This window comes from Podarcis filfolensis (assembly GCF_964270895.1).
Source record: "Podarcis filfolensis genome assembly, chromosome: 1".
NCBI lineage: Eukaryota > Metazoa > Chordata > Lepidosauria > Squamata > Lacertidae > Podarcis > Podarcis filfolensis.
This window is the reverse complement of record NC_139604.1, coordinates 95,573,867-95,592,465: the sequence shown is the minus strand read 5'-3', so window position 1 is coordinate 95,592,465 and position 18,599 is coordinate 95,573,867. Positions and strand designations below refer to the sequence as shown.

Below are 18,599 nucleotides of genomic sequence, written 5' to 3'. Positions count from 1 at the left end.
CTTTGCACTATATTAACTCAGCTGTTACCCTAGGTTGAATATTGCAAGAATACTTGAGTCTCAGAAATTGCAAATTAAATATTCCAGATTTTTAATTAGAGAAATTGTAAGCAGATGCCTTTCAAATTGTTAATGAACTCTGTTTCACAGACCAAACTCTCCCCATTTATTGAGTTCTTTTTATAACAGATATCCTAGTAATTGGGGGATTACATCACCAAGTTTTCTCACGACACACGAAGAATTTAGTTTCCAAGCAATCCTAGTTCAATTTTATTTATTTACTGGGGAAAGGAGGGGGTGAGTAACCTAAAATTAAGAGTACTTAGCTATAAAGATTTTCACCTGCTTGCAATCCAGAAAAGAAGCATTACAAAATTAACACTCCATTCACCAACAAGACAGGCACTGATCAAAAGATGATGTATAACACTTTTGTACAGTCAATTTAACCTTCTTTTAACAACAAATTGAAGAGTACCTTCACAAATGGGTTAACACAAAGATTAAAAATGATTTAGCTTTCAATGCATGAGATAACAAATCTTAGAAAAACATATATAAAGCACTTCAATGTTGTGATCTTATGCTTAATTACTGGAAGAAAATCCCACTTAACCCAATGAGAGTAAAACTTGCTAAGATCATTCTGTAAATTTACATGCCAATGTTTTATATATATAATTTCTAACTAGGATAAAAGTTGCTTTTTTAGCCCTTCCAGTCTTTTCTTTTCTGCTTAGCTCCTCTTTAGCATGCAATTCCTACCAAGAAATGTGGGTGGGGGAGTCACTGATGTCTTTTTCAGTGTTTCTTTTAGCAGTCAACTACTACTTCTGCTCTAACGCCTAGAATAACCATGTACAGCAAATATTGGATAGGATCAATACGAAAGTGAAAAGTCAACTGCCTACTCCACCTGCTGTTCATTGCTAACAGTTTCCTTTTCAGCCAGAATACTGTGTTCATTCAAAACGTGGAGAAAAATGTTTCAATAACAAAACACCAATACTTAGTTTTCATAGATGAATAAAAGAACAATCAAGATTATCAAGGAGCTGGAATTACTCCCCTACAAAGGTTAGAATATTTAGGGCTTTTTAGTTCAGAAAACTGGTTTATGATAATGGTTTTTAAAAATGTCCATAGTGTGGAGAGAAGGGAATAGGGAGATTTTTTCCAACTCTTATTATACTAGAACCTGAGATCATATAATGTAATCTGGAAGAAACAGGACAATGAATTACACAGCACACAGTTAAATCACACAATTAATTATCCCATCAACTAACTTAAATGGACAAATGAATTGCTCCCCTGCCACCACAGCCATTTGGTCTCTTCCCCACCAATCTCCAATGCATGTAATTCCTACTTGGCACTCCTGGAATCAAGCTTCGTATAGTGGATAAGGAATCAGAACAACTGAAAAGGGTCAGAAGGTGAAAACACAAGGGGAAATCTGTGACTGCCAACCTCCCAAAGCTGTAGAAGATTTAAAGTTAAACAAAGAATCTCCAGGGTGCAACCAGGCAGCCCTGCTGAAAGAAGAAATGTTCACACAGAAATAGTGCTTTGACGCTATACTGTAGCGCAACACAGTACTCTCCCAACCCTTAAACCTTAATTCTTGGCCAAAGCTTCCTACCATTCAACTGCTCACCCAGAGGCAATTACAATTTGTCCTAGGCAAGTAGCTAATTGCAAGGTTGATTGAATGAAGCACATTTTCAAGAGGAGTTTGCTCTGATGCTTTTTATCCATATCGTAGGATGGAACAAACTGTAATGTTTGCTAACATAATGTGGTCAACATTACGCAAAAGAATTGTGCAGAACTTACAGAGAAATTAGTATGCTATAATGCATAAATAAGGATACAAAATAAACAATGCAAGATGTTACCATCCATTAAAATTAACACTCTAATTGTGGTATAGTCCTGTTTGCTATAGTGGATAAGGAAGGGGGAGAAAATAGGTTAAAAGACTGGAAGGGGTAGAAATTGGTCAAGAAAGCTGCATTTGCCTTGTTTGCCACTACCCACCTCTGCAGTCCACACACACCACCTTCAGAAGCTGGAGCAACGCCAGCATGAAAAGCGGCCATGATATAGATGCTCCAACATGGCCAGGATCTTCCTAGAACATCATGAGCCGGGTACATTATCTCCTGCATTCTAAATTACATCAGAAGAACGTGTTCGAGTTTCGTGGGGATTGGGCACACTGATGTTCTGTCACAACAACATTAACATTTTGGATACTGCCCTTAACTTCTATTGGCAGCTTTTATGTTGCCAACCGCCCTGTGATCTTTGGATGAAGAGCGGTATACAAATTTAATAAATAAGTAACAAGTCCACAACACCTGGCTTCCCTGCACCAGCCATTCAAAAATCAGGAAGCTTAAAGCCTGTCTAAATAGGATGTTTAGATACAATACCTGGAAAATGTTCCAATTTGAAAGCAGCGTAATTGTTGAGGCAGGAAATCTGAACCCATTTTCACCTGGGTTGCTTTATGCCTTGCATTTCAAACATATCACACCATGGATGCCAAACTTAGTGTGGACACCCAATCAGCATAGCCCACAGCAGCCCCAAACTCCTGAGCTCAAGCGATTCACCAGCCTCAATCTCCAGGAGTAGCTGTATTGCAGGCACGCACCACCACACCAGGCTACAACTTATGAAAATAGCATGAAGTAAATCTTAGCAGCTTGCTGCGTGTTTCATTTTGCCACACAGATTGGCTATTCAGGTTCCATTTGCTTTTATGATAATCTTTTTTACCCAATTCATTGAATTTCACTGAATCCAAGGAGGATGCAGATATGTTGCTGCATTGTGACAAGAAATACAGTCAGTTAGAGCTCTAACAAGAAACACACCAAAAACATTTAGTTCTGTGATTTAGCTGTTTGAACTTCATTGCAAAATAATTTGTTTTGGAAATAATCTATCATGTTATTTTCTGTATTCTAACTGGCTAAACCAATAAATATATTCATTTCCACAAATTAGATTTGTTTATAAAAACAAAAACATTATAGTTTGGGCCACTTGCCAGTAATTGCATTCATACTTGGTCTTTTCTCCACAAAATAATTTATATATTTTATCTTTCATCTGCATGACAATGTGGCTAGCCAATAACAGTGGCAGAAATATGATTTTAATTTAATATGACATAATCCTTACAGATTTATCCAAGCTTTCTCATAATTATAGACATATAACACAAGAGAAGCATAATACTAGAGACAGAAATGCCAACGTGAACAAGAGATTAAAATATCAAACATAATAGCTTTCTTTCTAAACGATCGCTATTCACACTTTGCAATATAAATTTGTTTCCTGAAGGTGTTAGAAACCAGCTCTTATTTCCAAATACACCATTTGTTGCATTTATGTTCAAATTACTCTGACTAAAAAGATAATTTATAACTCAAAATACTGTGCAGTGTAACTGCTATCTCTGAAAAATATGTTCAGGCCCTTATGGGCCCAAGAATAATGCCTTAATAGTTAAATACACCAGGACTACAATCCCATGCATACTTTTCTGGAAGTAAGTGCCATTGGACATAGTGGGGCTTGCATCTCAGTAAACATACAACAGGATTTGACTGAAAATCATTAAATACAAATTATTCAGATCAGTGATTAAACAATGGTGAGTTTTACAATCCTCTCAGACAATTTAGGTAAAGATGGGATCTAATGCCACCAGAAGCAGTTTACCAATCATTCACATAAATAGGGAGGAATCCAGAAGTTAACCAACATGATGTATCTGGAAACAAAGCCTAACAGTTAATTATTTTTACAGGTCTGGGAAGAAATGTGTCTACTAATTCAAATATGATGCTCTTAAAAGTAAATATATACAGTACAGTATAAAGTTTTATTCAAGCCTCAAAATTTGCTTGCACTCCAACTATGAAATTATGAAAAGTGGGGAACAAATATAATCAGTAAGCGGTAATTTGTTTATTATTTGTTTATTGCATTTATATCCTACATTTTTTCCAGTGAGCTCCAAGTTCTTCCACTCCTCATTTAATCCCCAAAACAACCCTGTAGGTAGGTTAGGCTGAAAGGATGTGGCTGCCCCAAAGTCACCCAATGAGCTTCATGGCTCACTGGAGATTTGAACCCTGGTCTCCCACAAACTAACTACTATACCACACTGGCTATCAATAATCAACAACCTGATTGGCTAGCACGTGGACCAAATGTCCTATTGCTGCATAACATCACTCCACAAATGCATGTGGCAGTTACTCCCAGTACCCAGAGGACAATATGTATTCCAATCACTGAGCAAAAATTCTTGGAACTGCATGCAGATTTTATATTTCCAACCGGATACATAATACTGTATAGAACATTTTGCCCTCATGTGGACACAACCCTGTAATACAAATGCTTAAGTCAGGGCTACCTCAGAAATCCTGTCATAATTTTTCTGTGTAGATGTAACTCCATACACCATTGTGAATGATAAGAATGCATGTATATATATTTTTTTGCTACCTGTACAACATGGTGTGGCAATATACATGCTTTCTTGTATCTTTACAAAGTATCTTTAACCTAGCTTTCTAAAGAGTCTAACAGCAGCTGTCAGAGTAAGCTGCAACTGAAGCATATACAATATTAACAATTGTGGGAGGGCCAATATGAAAGTGATTTATCAAGCTGCTTGGTGAGGCATGCAAACTCCTCTTGTGAAGATTTCTAAAAGCTGAATAAACATTTGCCAAGTATATTTTGGCGTAAGAGATTACACATGGCACATTATGTTCTACTCTGCTTTTGTAAGAAGTTACTGTGATCTTCTCACAAATTATTTGATTTTAATGATAAATGCTAACAGAGAGCTTGTGGTAATGTTCCTTCTAAGAGAACAGACCGTGGACCAGAAAGAGCCGAAATCTCAGCTCAACCATTAACTTATCTCCCCTATTTGAAATACTGAGATAACATTGACCTATTTTACAAGAACGTTGTACAGTGGTACCTTGGGTTAAGAACTTAATTCGTTCCGGAGGTCAGTTCTTAACCTGAAACTGTTCTTAACCTGAAGCACCACTTTAGCTAATGGGGCCTCCCGCTGCCGCCGCACCGCTGCTGCGCAATTTCTGTTATCATCCTGAAGCAAAGTTCTTAACCCGAGGTACTATTTCTGGGTTAGCGAAGTCTGTAACCTGAAGCGTCTGTAACCTGAAGTGTCTATAACCTGAGGTACCACTATATGATTATTGAGATATAGTACTGCCTGTTGAACTTTAAAACAAGTATGAAAGCAGCTAACCAACAGTTCATGTAATTTTGCCTAATAATCCCAGCTTTGTAGGAAAACAAATAATTTATCTATAAGTAATGCTATTAACCACTCATTTTTGCACCTTCAGCTTGGTTCCTTCATTGTATGTTTTAACCTTTGGAGGCGACTATAGACTGTGGCTCTATTTTTCACTCCTGTTTTAAATGCAAAGGAGAGTATCTTTTTAAACCAAAATATTTTGCATGGGTATTACGTACATCAGATTTTGAGACTTAAAAACAGGGTTTAATTTGTGACTGAGCTCAACCACACAATCTGTTTTCAACAACTTAGCCCTGCGATGAAAAGCCACAATAAAGACATGTGACCAAGGAAGGCACCACGGAACAACTGCAGCCTATTCCTACACATTAGAAGGAGCAGAGTTTCCAAGGTGCATGGCATGCTTCCAGGTAGGACTCATTACAAGAAATTTTAAAAGTAAACTTTAGTACCTCTTTTTAAAAGAAATGTTACCATTGTGTCTCCCTTTCTCAGTATTCCCTGTGCTGTAATTAGCTGCCTACCTCTAGTTGGGACAATGATCTATCTTTTTGCACTTTGTAATAATAATTTAAGGACCACTTGAAATGCTTCATAGAAGCATCATAAAAAATAAGCAAAAACATTCAAACCAAAATACTTTAATTGCACTGCTATAAATAACTGTGCAAATATCTTAGGTTTGTCTGTTGAAAGATTAGTGATTCTATAGAACTATAAAAAAATTTAAGGGCATTACTTGTAATATTCTGAAATAATGAACACCCCTTAAAATAAATTACATTTGGTAATCCTACTTAATTTAAATTCTGCTATGAAATTTATCGCTTATAGTCAAAATCTACCACAACCCAAAATAAACAGCACAAAAATAGTATAACATCACTCTCCTACAAATTTAGAGGCAAACAAAAGAAGTCTTCTTCAAGACTTACAACAAAATATGCCTAACTCAACAATACCCCTAAAGCAGTAAGGCCATTTACCTGGGAGTAAGCCCCAAAGAATCAACCTGCATAGGATTGCAATTGTAAAATATTAACCATCTTTATACACAACTGAATTCTATACAGGCCTACTTTGAAATAAATCCCACTGAATTCATGTAGTTGTCAGTATGTATAGTGGTGCTTCCAGATAGGTCTTTGTTATGGTGTTGGTCTTCTTTATGCACAAAAGGTTTTTTTGCAGTATGTACACTGACGGAATGAGCTCCCGTTGCTCGGTCCCTGCTCCTGCCAACCTAGCAGTTCGAAAGCACGTCGAAGTGCAAGTAGATAAATAGGTACCGCTCCAGCGGGAAGGTAAATGGCATTTCCGTGCGCTGCTCTGGTTCGCCAGAAGCGGCTTAGTCATGCTGGCCACATGACCCGGAAGCTGTACGCCGGCTCCCTCGGCCAATAAAGCGAGATGAGCGCCGCAACCCCAGAGTCGGTCACGAATGGACCTAATGGTCAGGGGTCCCTTTACCTTTACCTTACACAACGCTATTGTGTGCCGCTGTCAAAATGACCATCCATGTTCCCTCCCCCTTCTAGATTTACTCTTTTAAGGGGATTCTAAAGTTTTTTTAAAAAAAACTGTTGCCAATTTCCAATAATCCATTAAGCCCCCATCTGGAAGCACTCAATGGTTAACATCAAGAATACCCTAGAAATCCTCTGAAGCTGAGCAATATTGATCCATGCTGAGCTGAAATATTATCAACATTCTAAGTTGCATAATCACAGTCATGGGAAGTATAATTTACCTGGAACGCTTAACCAGCAAATTAGTCACAAACATAATTTACAAATATGGAAGTCTGCCACCTAGCCAGGATTCTACTGACTCAACCTAAATTTTACTCTACTGGCCAACTGCCAGAACCAGACTGCTACATTCGGAGTGGGGGGGATCTAGCTAATGATTTATTTTTGTAATTACTATGTGTGTGTTACTAAAGCACGTTCAGGTGTCACATGTGGCTGGCAGCTACACTTGTAGCACATCGCCTGTGCACATGCTGTCAACTTTGTGTCCTGTCAATGTAACTGCATGATCACAATGCTGTCACAGTGCTTAGAGTGCATCCGACAAGACTGCACAAATCTGTTCCTCTTCCAGCTGCCATGCAAACCCAGAGCTCAGTCCAAGCTTTCCCTCTGAATAGTTACTGTCTGTCACTTTGTCCTATGCCATCTCTGAGGCAACACTGACTGTACAGCTGCCATCACCTTAGGCATGCTGATGACCCAGAGAAGAGATTCCACAGAACAGCTGAAGTCCCCGAACAAGCAAAAATTCATTCCCTTAACGAAAGAAAAACATTCCGTTTTTACATCTTTTTGAGGAAAACTTCCCTGTCTCCTCGGCCAGGTCTGGTTTAAACATGACACCAGATGTCATGCTGCGGGCAACACATTTAAATTGGGTCATCAGTTCCTGTGTGTGAAGTGACCAGGTAATCACAGGCTAGTTTTGCACCTGCAATCACTGCACACTAGGAGCCAACAACCCTATTTAAACCCTATTCTGGCCAATATATAGGCCCCTACAGGTAATTTTTCACTCGATACCCAGAGTCACATTTAAACTGGGGTATCAGAATTTCTGTTCACAAAGGGCGGTGAACCTAATTACTCCCAACCTAAGGCTGCCATCCTGTAAACACACTTATGTGAATAAGTCTTTTTTAATTCAATGGGGCTTAATTCTGATTAACACCACACTGAGTTAGTTACACTGTAGGACAAACTTCCAGCACAATTCTCTTACTTGAATAATATAATACATTGGGGCGAGGAGGTGGTGAAGGGCGTGAGAACAAGTGACCTTCACCACACCTCAACAAAAATGGATCCGCAGAGATCCACTGCCACCCCTTTCACGTACGTAAGTCCAACTGTTTAAAACTTTATGTTGTTTTTGTGTGTGCAACAAACTGACAGGGAACACATCAGACAGCCCCATAAATAAGCGCAGTGACACACACACACTAACAGGGGTCAGCAAACTTTTTCAGCAGGGGGCCGGTCCACTGTCCCTCAGACCTTGTGGGAGGCAGGACTATTTTTGGGGGGGGGGGGGAATGAAATAATTCCTATGCCCCACAAATAACCCAGAGATGCATTTTAAATAAAAGCACACATTCTACTCATGTACAAACACGCTGATTCCTGAACCGTCCATGGGCCGGATTTTGAAGGCAATTGGGCCGGATCTGGCCCCCGTGCCTTAGTTTGCCTACCCATGCACTATATGTATCTATATATGCAGTGCTTTTTTTCTAAAAAAATGTTTGGGGTACTCTCCTTTTGACTCAAGAAAACCACCATTTTATAGTTCAAATCAGGAAAAATAAATACAGTAAACGGACCAAAGTACAAAGATTCACAAAATGTTTAGGGGGTATGCGTACCCCTGCTTACCCCCAGAAAAAGCACTGTATATATGTATATATAAATATATAATACACACCCCCGCCAAACACACACATACACACTATGTATGTATGTATGTAACCCCTAACATATTAGGTAGAATCTGGTTGCTAAGGAGAGGGAGATAGTAACAGCCTAGGCGGAGCCTCAGATAAGAAAGCTTTGCCACAGAGAAGCCGTGGGGGGGGGGGGGACTACTTTAGCTCCGCCTCGGCCTCGTGTGTGTCTCTTTTTCCTTACCGATTCATAACCGGGAGGGGCGGAGGCAGGCGCGGCGCGCCCTTTGCCGCGAGCGTCCCGCCTGCCTCTTCCTCTCCCCCCGCCTCTCCCCCGGCTCCCGCCTCCTGGGCCGGGACCGGCTTCGCTGCTGCTGCTGCCTCCGGCGCCTTCCGCCGGCCTCTCCCGACCGCCCGGCCGCCGACGATGGGGTTGCCGTCCGCCGCCTCCCCGTTGGGGCCTGCCGCCGCCGCCGCCGCCGCCGCGTTCGGGCTGCTGCATGGCAGCTACTTCGGGTCCGGCCCGCTCCTCCTCGCAGCCGCCTTTCTCCAGGCCCGTCTCCCCGCCTCCTGCGGGAAGCTGGCTGCCTCCCTCAGGAAAGGAGAAACTGGGGGCCGCGCCAGGCTTGGGCCTAGCGATCCTGACTCCTCTCGGAAGTCCCGGCGAAGCCTCGCGAAGCGCGCCGCCCTGTCTGCAGTGAACGGGAAACGGTCGCAAACGTGGCGCATTTGATGCAAGCGCAACAAAACCTCCGCTCTTTGCGGCCGCATCGTTTAGTTGCTGTGGTTTTTCTAGACTTCCAAGATTAATTATAAGATTTGTTTTTAACGGGGGGATATCACCAGCTCAGAGCTCCTCGATCCTAAAACTGCATACTTGGGAGTAAATCCCATTGGAATGTGACTTGGTAAATGCAATAGTAATATCTGGCTTGCAGCTCTTTCACAAATGAAAGTTCCCTGAAATAATCCCTAAAGAAATGCCTCACAAATCAGGTAACATAATCCACAATTAAACATAATGAAAGTAGCAATATATCCACATTAAGCTGTTGAGAGAGCAACCATAAACAGCATCCTAAATAATGTGTCATGTGGATTCCAGAACACTAGCCTCGGGAGCTGATTCATAACAATTTTGAGGTGCTTCGCCCCCCCCCCAAAAAAAATTGGCAGTAACTTTCATGGTCACTACATATTTAAAGTTGCCATGGTGAATTATGCATGAGCATGCCACTATGCATGTTAATCAGTAGCTGTGACCATGGTGATGTGCTCAGACGGATCTGCCCAACATGCCACTAAAATCAAAGCAGAAATGCTTATTCCGTGCAGCTGCTCCAAATCTGTGTTGGGAGTGAGAACCCACTGGATGGTTTTAGGATTGATCACAAGAAAATTTGTTAATGCCTGCGCCTCCTTTTCTGCTTCTCTCCAAAGCGCCTTGCAGTTACATGGGACTTAGGCACCTCAGAGAAGTTCTCCCCTGGGATGAAACAGCAGCCAGGCCCAACCTCAGCAAAGTTCCTGAGCAAGCCTCACAGACTAACAAAAAAACTTGACATGAGAAACTACCACCATCTTGGTTAAATCGTGTGCACATGCTCAGAAAGGCAATCAAGAGGAGCAATATTATGTGTGATATGACAGCAGCAGTTTTTGAACGAAGGAGGCAGCTGCTCACTACCTTGTCACATCCAGTTTTTGCAGCAGCCACCTACCTCACTGACAGTCATTACTTGCCTGCCTAACTACTTGCCTGACAGCTCATTCCTAGTCCAATCCCCACTATAGGATGGCAGCAACAAAACAGCAAGGAGGATCAGAAACAATAGTCAATGGGAAAGGGGAATTCATGAGTACTCAATGCTAATGGCTTGGTTCCAGAGCAAAGGAATGCAGTGCCCACTTGATCTCTGTATCTGATGGAGTAACCTCTTAATCTGAGTGCGGTCCTACGCTCTGTGACAGAGGGAGTCAATGTGGTGCCTTCTAGATGCTATAGGCAGTGGTCTCAAATTTCAGGGGCAGCATTAAATTTCAGTGCCAACCCCATGACATCTAACCTTTCATTTTACATCACAGTTGTGGCGCCCCCTGCAGCACTCCCAAGGCTCCACACCAAATGCGCCCAAACCAGTTGCACTCCCCCAAAATCTACTTCTGCTATGTGCTACAATTTTATGGGATGAACAAGACATTATTTCTAAGAACCATTTGACACACAGCTCTAAAAACTACATCTGAATCTCTTGCACACTATTTTTTTCATGTATAAAAGGTACTTTCATCTTCAGAATTTGGAGAGGGGAGCCGTCTTGAAATTGAGTATTCATATGCATTATGGCCATGAAAGTGCATTAAGAACTAAGCACTATTTAGTAGCACATGAAATGGTCTTAGAGCAATCCAAACATTGTACAGTATCCTCTGGGAAGCTGATCCAAAAGAAAGGAATTCACTGTTTCCTAGAATAAATAGAAATCTTACAGTAAATCCAATAGTACTGGTGCAATAACTGGCTATTTAGTTACAAATACCCTGCTCAAATGAACATTATCCCAAATATAGTACAATCAATTGCAAACTACATGTAGTTATTACTCAGGCATTACATGTACTTTTTCTTCTTCTTTGCATTGCATGTAGTTATTGTGTACTGCTTTCATAAAGTGGGAACCAAGTTGAAAAGCTTTAAAGCTATAGCAATGTCTGCTTTGCCTCTTGGTTGTATTGGAAACAAACTCATGAGCAGAAATTACTTTTGTAAGGCAAAATAGTCTCAGAGAACTTGATCGTTTGGAATTGATGCAGATAGGTGACACTTTAAGATCTTAACAGCCAAATATGATTAATAGTCACTCCTCCATTACAGTGAGCTCATTGCTTTTCTTCCCCTGCAGTCCTTAGTCAGCTAGGACTTATTAGAAAATAAAGGGGTGATTTTTTTTTTTTTTTAATTGTGGAAAATGACCTGGGTTGGCCTTTCCATTAAGAGTCTGTAGTCAATCATGTATGATAGCTTTGTTTAGGGAACCACTTTTGCTGTAGCTGAAATGAAGAAACTTTGCATTCTTGCATCAAGAAGGAACCTTACTGCGTTTTAAAATATGAACTTCTGCAGCTCAGAACAATAAATAGCAACAGTGGATGGCCAGATTTGTGCTTTAGAGAAGAGTTGTGAAAGTTACAAGCAAAGAATTCTAGTTGCAATGAGCAGGAGAAGGTGAGGAGTCCAGTGGGCTACCAGTATTTAAGTATGAAAGACAGAAGACATAGAATAGGAAATACTGTATATATTTTAGTCGGTGTTAAAGCAAGGAGTGGGGTTTTTTGTTCTTGTTTTTATATTGCATTTTTATGTTGTGAACCACCATGAGATCTACAGATGTACTGTAGTGTAGTATACAAATTAAATAAATAAATAAATAGAATAAAAATATTTCTGCTACTGAACAGCACATACTCCACTTGTCTCTTTACCAGGACTTTAGTCTTCCATTGCTTTCTTTAAAAAATTCTGCATATTATGCCACTCTTCAAATTTTTCTTTCATTGCAACAGGGGTGGCAAACATGTGGCTCTCCAGATGTCGTTGGACTGTATAATTAAAAACCACATCAAGGCTTTATTTTAACAGCAAATGCAAGGAATTATTTTCTTCAGGACCCATATTGACTTGAAAGGAGATTGAACCCTGTGTCACAACTTTTGTGTGTGTGGACTTTTAAAATAGTGGTTCCTTTATGTGTTTACCTATCTGTGAAACACTGTCAATACAACTTGTTCCCTGAATCTATGGTACCATTAAACATGACATCTAGAGTCCATTGGTATCATAGGTTAAATGTGCCCTGCCTCACTGTTGTCCTACTGCAAATTGGGGGCCTTATGTCTAATACTAGTTGATTTTTTTTAACCACAGTAGTTTGAGAAAAAGAATACAAAATATATTTAACTGTTCATATTAAATAGTTAAAGTAAGAATTCAACAATTAATATTGAATATTTCAGTTATGTCAGAAGCCTTTCCTAAATCTGGTGCCCTCCAGATATTTTTGGACTACAAGTCCCATAAATCCCAGGCAGTATGGCCAATGGTCAGGAATGATGGGAGTTGTATTCCAAAACATCTGGAGTGCACCAGGTTGGGGAAGGCTTTAGAAGTCATCGTAATTTATAATTGATACTCCCAACGGTCTTACAATTTGCTTGTGCTTAATAAATTTGGCAGGAGTCCATTATTATTTTACGAGCTTTCTTTCTCTTTATTTGTCATTAAAAAGGTGTCTTCAAAGAACAGGTGAAGAAGCAACTTAAAAGGGACTGATGTTAATACGCCAAGAAAAAGAATGGAAGAAAAATTGCACAGCAATTCAACCATTGTCAATGGTACAGCCCCTAACCATAAGCATTTAGAAGGTCATAGCCTTTGGGAAGTAATTACCATTGCTACAGTGACGGCCATTTTAAGCTTAATAACTATAGTGGGGAATGTTCTTGTGATGATATCCTTCAAAGTCAACAGCCAGCTCAAGACGGTGAACAATTACTATTTACTCAGTCTTGCGTGTGCAGACCTTATCATTGGAATATTTTCTATGAATCTTTATACATCCTACATCTTAATAGGGTACTGGTCTCTTGGAAGTCTAGCATGTGACTTGTGGCTAGCCCTGGATTATGTAGCTAGCAATGCCTCAGTAATGAATTTACTGGTTATCAGCTTCGACCGATATTTTTCTATTACACGGCCATTAACCTACAGGGCTAAACGCACACCGAAAAGGGCTGGCATCATGATTGGCCTAGCTTGGCTAATTTCATTTATCCTGTGGGCACCAGTAATCTTATGTTGGCAGTATTTCGTCGGGGAACGAACTGTCCCGCCTGGAGAATGCCAGATTCAATTTTTGTATGAACCCATCATCACCTTTGGTACTGCAATTGCTGCTTTCTATATCCCGGTTTCTGTGATGACTATTTTGTATTGCCGTATTTATAGAGAGACTGAGAAACGGACCAAGGACCTGGCCGAACTTCAAGGATCCAGTTCTGTGGCCGAGTTCGAAATGATAAAGCCTCAGAAAGCGCTGCTAAAGTCCTGCTTTAGCTGCAAGCAACAAAATTTAGCCAAAAGGGAGAGATGTCAGGCTTCGTGGTCTTCATCCAGCCGAAGTACTTCGGCAACAGCAAAGGCATGTCAGATTCAAAATACTTGTCATGACTGGGCTAAGGCGGACCAGCTAACCACTTGCAGCAGCTATGCATCCTCAGAAGAGGAGGATAAACGTGCCTCTGATCCCGTCTTTCAAGTAGCTTATAAGTCTCCAGTAAAAAGCAAGGATGATGAACATAAAGAGGAGAAAAAGGAAGCCTTTATCAAAGACCATCCTGGGGAAAATGACTATGAGACCCCCAAATATTTTCTAACCCCAACCAAAGGCCACGTTAAAAAAAGTAGTAAATGTGTAGCTTACAAGTTCCGATTGGTGGTTAAAGCTGATGGTGCCAAAGAAACTAACAATGGCTGCCGAAAAGTAAAGATCACTCCTTGTTCTGCCACTTTATCTAAGGACACGACTTCCGTCAAAAACATGGATCCAAATATAAACAATCAAATTACTAAAAGGAAAAGAATGGTCCTTATAAAGGAGCGCAAAGCAGCCCAAACTTTAAGCGCCATTCTTCTAGCTTTCATAATCACTTGGACACCCTACAATATCATGGTTTTGGTCTCCACATTCTGCTCAGATTGTATTCCTCCAACGCTGTGGCACCTTGGCTATTGGCTGTGCTATGTGAATAGTACTGTTAACCCAATCTGCTATGCTCTCTGTAACAAAACGTTCAGAAAGACATTTAAGTTGTTGCTGTTCTGTCAGTGGAAGAAGAAAAAAATGGAAGAAAAATTATACTGGCAGGGTAATACTAAACTGCCTTAATTTAAAGTGTTTGGGGGGGGGGCAGACGTTGGACAAGCACTGTAAATCAAATTGGCTGCAAGTCTTTCATTGTAAAGTTGTTGCTTTGCATGTCTGGAGACAAAAGAAGCACAATTTGTGTGGTGATAAAGATATGCCTATGGCCATGAAGAAAGCAGCCACAATGATGAACATTTCTATAATTGTCTGTGACTACTAAATAGAGCATTATTTATGTTGCTGTCATAGAAAGTTTCTTTCCACATGTTTGCCAAATAAAATGGCACACCAACAGACCTTAATGGTTGGGTATGGAATAGACCCTTCATTCATTAGGTCCACTACCTGGAAAGTAACATTATGCCTTCCTGCACATTTTTTCCAAGGCTTTGTCCAGTTTAGTTATAGGTCTCCAATAGAATGACACTTGCATCAACTTCCCGTACAGAATTGTTTCTAAACTGGATGGAAACAGAAGGAAGGCAAGTACCACTGGTCAACGATAAATGTCTGAGATTTTTTTCTCAATGGACGAATTTGCTCTTGGAATTAGTTGTGAGGCCATGAACATTGTTTGAGTTTGTATTCTTTTTCTATGGCTGAGAGATGGCTTATATGCTGTGAACTGTATGGTTGGGGTTTTTTTTGCAAATTAAGAAGCCAATGATGGTACCAAGTTTGTCAGAGATGTTTACACTGCCTACAAACAAGGGTACTAGTTAATTGTCTTTTTGCATTTTATTTTTCATATTGAAGCTGCTCTGAAGGAGTTTTATTTTTAAAATCCTGTACAGTATATTGATGCAATCCGATGTATGGCTTCTAAGAAAAAGGTAAAATCGCTTCTTTATTACCATTCTGAAGAACTATCTTAGCACCCAAATGTGCAAAAGATTCCTGCATTGCAGTGGGTTGGACTAGATGACCCTCTTGGTTCCTTCCATCTCTACAATTCTATGATTCTGTGTGGGTTGCATTTTATTTCCTACACTGTGAATCAGCAATCCTACCTCACTTACCTGGGAGTAAGCCCCATTGAATTCAATATGACTTACTTTGGAGTAGTCATGGTTAGGATTGCACTTTGAGTTGCCTTCCGCGTAGGTGTTTTGCAGCACATTAAGCAACATCTTAATCCTTTTGATTTCTGTAGAACTTCCAAGCATAGGAGTTCAGGACTGCAATCTTAAGTTATGAGCTGAAACTTGCTTATGGATGAGGTTAAGTACTACACATTACCAGTGCTTTTTTTTTCTGGGGTTACGCAGGGGTACACATACCCTAAACATTTTGTGAATCTAAGTTTGGCCTCATTGAGGGGCAGTATTTCAATATGAGTAGGAAAATGAGAGTACCCCTAAACATTTTATTAGAAAGAAAAGCACTGCACTTACTCTTATTTAATTTATCCATAGGCTCCTCATTTTAGGTCTAAGATTTTACACCCTGATCTTGAAATGTATTTATTGGCAGTAAATCATTTGAAATCAATGAATTAGGTTGCCAGTATTAAAAAAAAGATATGGTACTGCTTCAAGATGCAACAGGTCCTGCTTCTGAAACATGTATTTCAGCTAGCACTTAACACTACACAATTTACATCAATAACCTTACAAACATACACTCATTGAATAGTTTGAGTCACCTTTCTCCATGAATCACATAGCCCATACCAGTCAAAAGCAACAACAGCAATTTGAAAAAGAGAGAGGAGTAAAATCACCTACCTTTCTGTCCTGTGTTTTTTGGGTGGCAATACTTGAATGCCTAAATCCCTAGCACAAAGTAGGTAACTCTATCAGGAGTTTGCTGAGGATATGTCTGGATAGAAATGTTGTATACATAATGGCTATTATAGTGCCTCTTTTTATACCGCAGACTACTTACGACAACACGAGCATTTCAGTAGAGATGATGATCCGACAAAATAAAGGCAGTAACTGGGATAATTACAGAGTAACTGGTCTGAGAACTGCAATTAAAATCAGCTATCAAAATAAACTGATGGGACAGAAAGAAAACAACGGCAATGGGAAGTCAGGATGCACAAACTATGGTGAAAATAACCTATATGGAAACAAACTGATATTTATATAAGAGTTTAGTAAGTTCATGATTTAAAATGTTAAAAGGCCTAGAAATTCTACCCCAGTACCCTGATTTACTGTATTCTCAAGTTTTGGAAATAGGATGTGCACCCAGAGCTCCCCACCAGCGTGGGCATATACATACTATATCTTTAAAGCACATTTGAAGCACATTAGCCCCTCACAGAGTTTCAATTCTCAGCAACCCTTATCAAACTACAGTGACCAGAATTCTTTGAGAGGGAAAATAAATGTGCTTTGTATGGAAATGTCCCCTCCGCTGAAGTGAAGAAGGAATGTGGTCCATATGGGGTGCATATGGGGCTCAGTTGGGAACTAATATTCAGGTGCAATGCAGCATTAAGATACATTCCAGCAAACACTGAACAGCCAGGTTTGCATTATTGAGTATAGACCTGTAAAGATGCAAAGCTTCATGGGACACATGGATTACTGTAGTTCAATAGCGGACAGTGCACTGACTCATGCACTCATGGTTTGCTGAACTGCAATTTAAAGATGGACTATAACAATGTCTATGTATGCATTTGTTTTATATATATATATATACACCCTGCCTAAATTTCAAAGAAACGCAAAGCAGCTGCAATCCAAAAACACAAAACAATAGTAAAATATATAACAATTCCCATTAAAATCACAAATATTGTCACCAAGGCCAAACCCCCACAACAAAATACAAAACACCCATTGAAACTAAAACATCAAAAGTAAGCCAGCGGAAAGAGAACAATTGGTCAGAAACCTCCTTCTTTCGAACTTGGGGGTGATTTATGGGCAACCGTGGATGAGGCTGCATCTTCCCATCCCCTGGGAAGAAAACGGGAGGCTGATGTACTCCCATAATCAGCCCCTAAATTACCTCGTGTGAGCCGGAGAGATGGTATTGTCAGCCATCTTCCAAGGCGCCCCTAGCGGCCCCCGGTCAGAAACCTTTTAAAACAGCCTAATATTGTTATTTTTTTATTAGCCATCTAAAACAATACAGTCATGGGGTCTATGGAAAGCCATTCCCTAGGATGGGCAGCACAGCAGAAAAGGCCCTCATCCTGATTATTGCCAGATGTGCTTCCCAGGGTCAATGGATCTTGACTAGGGCTTTGGATGATGATTCTGCTTTGGTCTTCAAGAATGTACGAGCGCACAGCTTGATTGCTAGGCTGCATCTCTATCATATCATCCGCATTCATAGCTTAGTATGGTAATAATACAGTTGTAAAATATAGTGTTGCATAGTTCAGAGATAACACAGCACATTTCATGAGAGTTATTGTGTATTTGTCATTGCTTCCACTGAAGTAAAAAATATTTTCATTAAGAACTAGAGAAGCAGGAAAGAAAGGGTTTCTCCACAGCTATAGAAATAAACAATGTTGTGAATAACTTGACGGTTAAGTGAGTTGTTTGCAAAAGATTGAATTTTTTGCAGGGGTACTGGATATTATTTAAACTCACTGTATAATAATGTGAAAATGTGTATTCTGGAATCAATATGATTGATTTTAAGTATATTGTATTGTGCCAACTGTTTTTGGTGCTTTTGCATATAATTGTTAAAGGAAAATGCAAGTTACTATAGAGACCTCTGTTTCTTTTCTTCAGTCACCATCAAAGCATTTTCTGTGTATAGTGTATACTTTGAGTTATACTGGCTTCAAACAAACATACATATGCATATGATATGTGTGTTTGGTTCAAACGAACCTGCATTTCTATAATACAAGCTATGTAATAATGACTATATAAGACTGTAAAAGTTTTCTGCTAGCTGCAATGTTATTGCTAAAGAAAAGCTTTGCCTTCTATTATTG

The 18,599-nt window shown here is 39.9% G+C and overlaps 2 protein-coding genes and 1 long non-coding RNA gene across 4 annotated transcripts in view; 1 reads left to right on the top strand and 2 right to left on the bottom strand.

Moving 5' to 3' along the window:
* The window catches only part of AVEN (apoptosis and caspase activation inhibitor), a 111,813-nt gene extending 102,449 nt beyond the window's left edge, over window positions 1–9,364 (bottom strand). Inside the window, exon 1 of the mRNA XM_083622261.1 lies at window positions 9,001–9,364. Within this exon, the coding sequence (XP_083478387.1) occupies window positions 9,001–9,258 (258 nt within the window). The 5' untranslated portion in view covers window positions 9,259–9,364. The remainder of the gene's footprint in view (window positions 1–9,000) is intronic.
* CHRM5 (cholinergic receptor muscarinic 5) overlaps window positions 1–16,465 on the top strand; it is a 60,749-nt gene extending 44,284 nt beyond the window's left edge. Inside the window, exons 2-3 of one of the 2 annotated variants that reach the window (XM_083615532.1) lie at window positions 5,630–5,748; window positions 13,043–16,465. In XM_083615532.1, coding sequence (XP_083471658.1) covers window positions 13,109–14,701 — 1,593 coding nt within the window. In that variant the 5' untranslated portion in view covers window positions 5,630–5,748; window positions 13,043–13,108 and the 3' untranslated portion in view covers window positions 14,702–16,465. The remainder of the gene's footprint in view (window positions 1–5,629; window positions 5,749–13,042) is intronic. The other variant, XM_083615533.1, reaches the window with a different exon arrangement.
* The window catches only part of LOC310767021, a 962,895-nt gene that overhangs the window by 571,458 nt on the left and 372,838 nt on the right, over window positions 1–18,599 (bottom strand). The window lies entirely within an intron of this gene.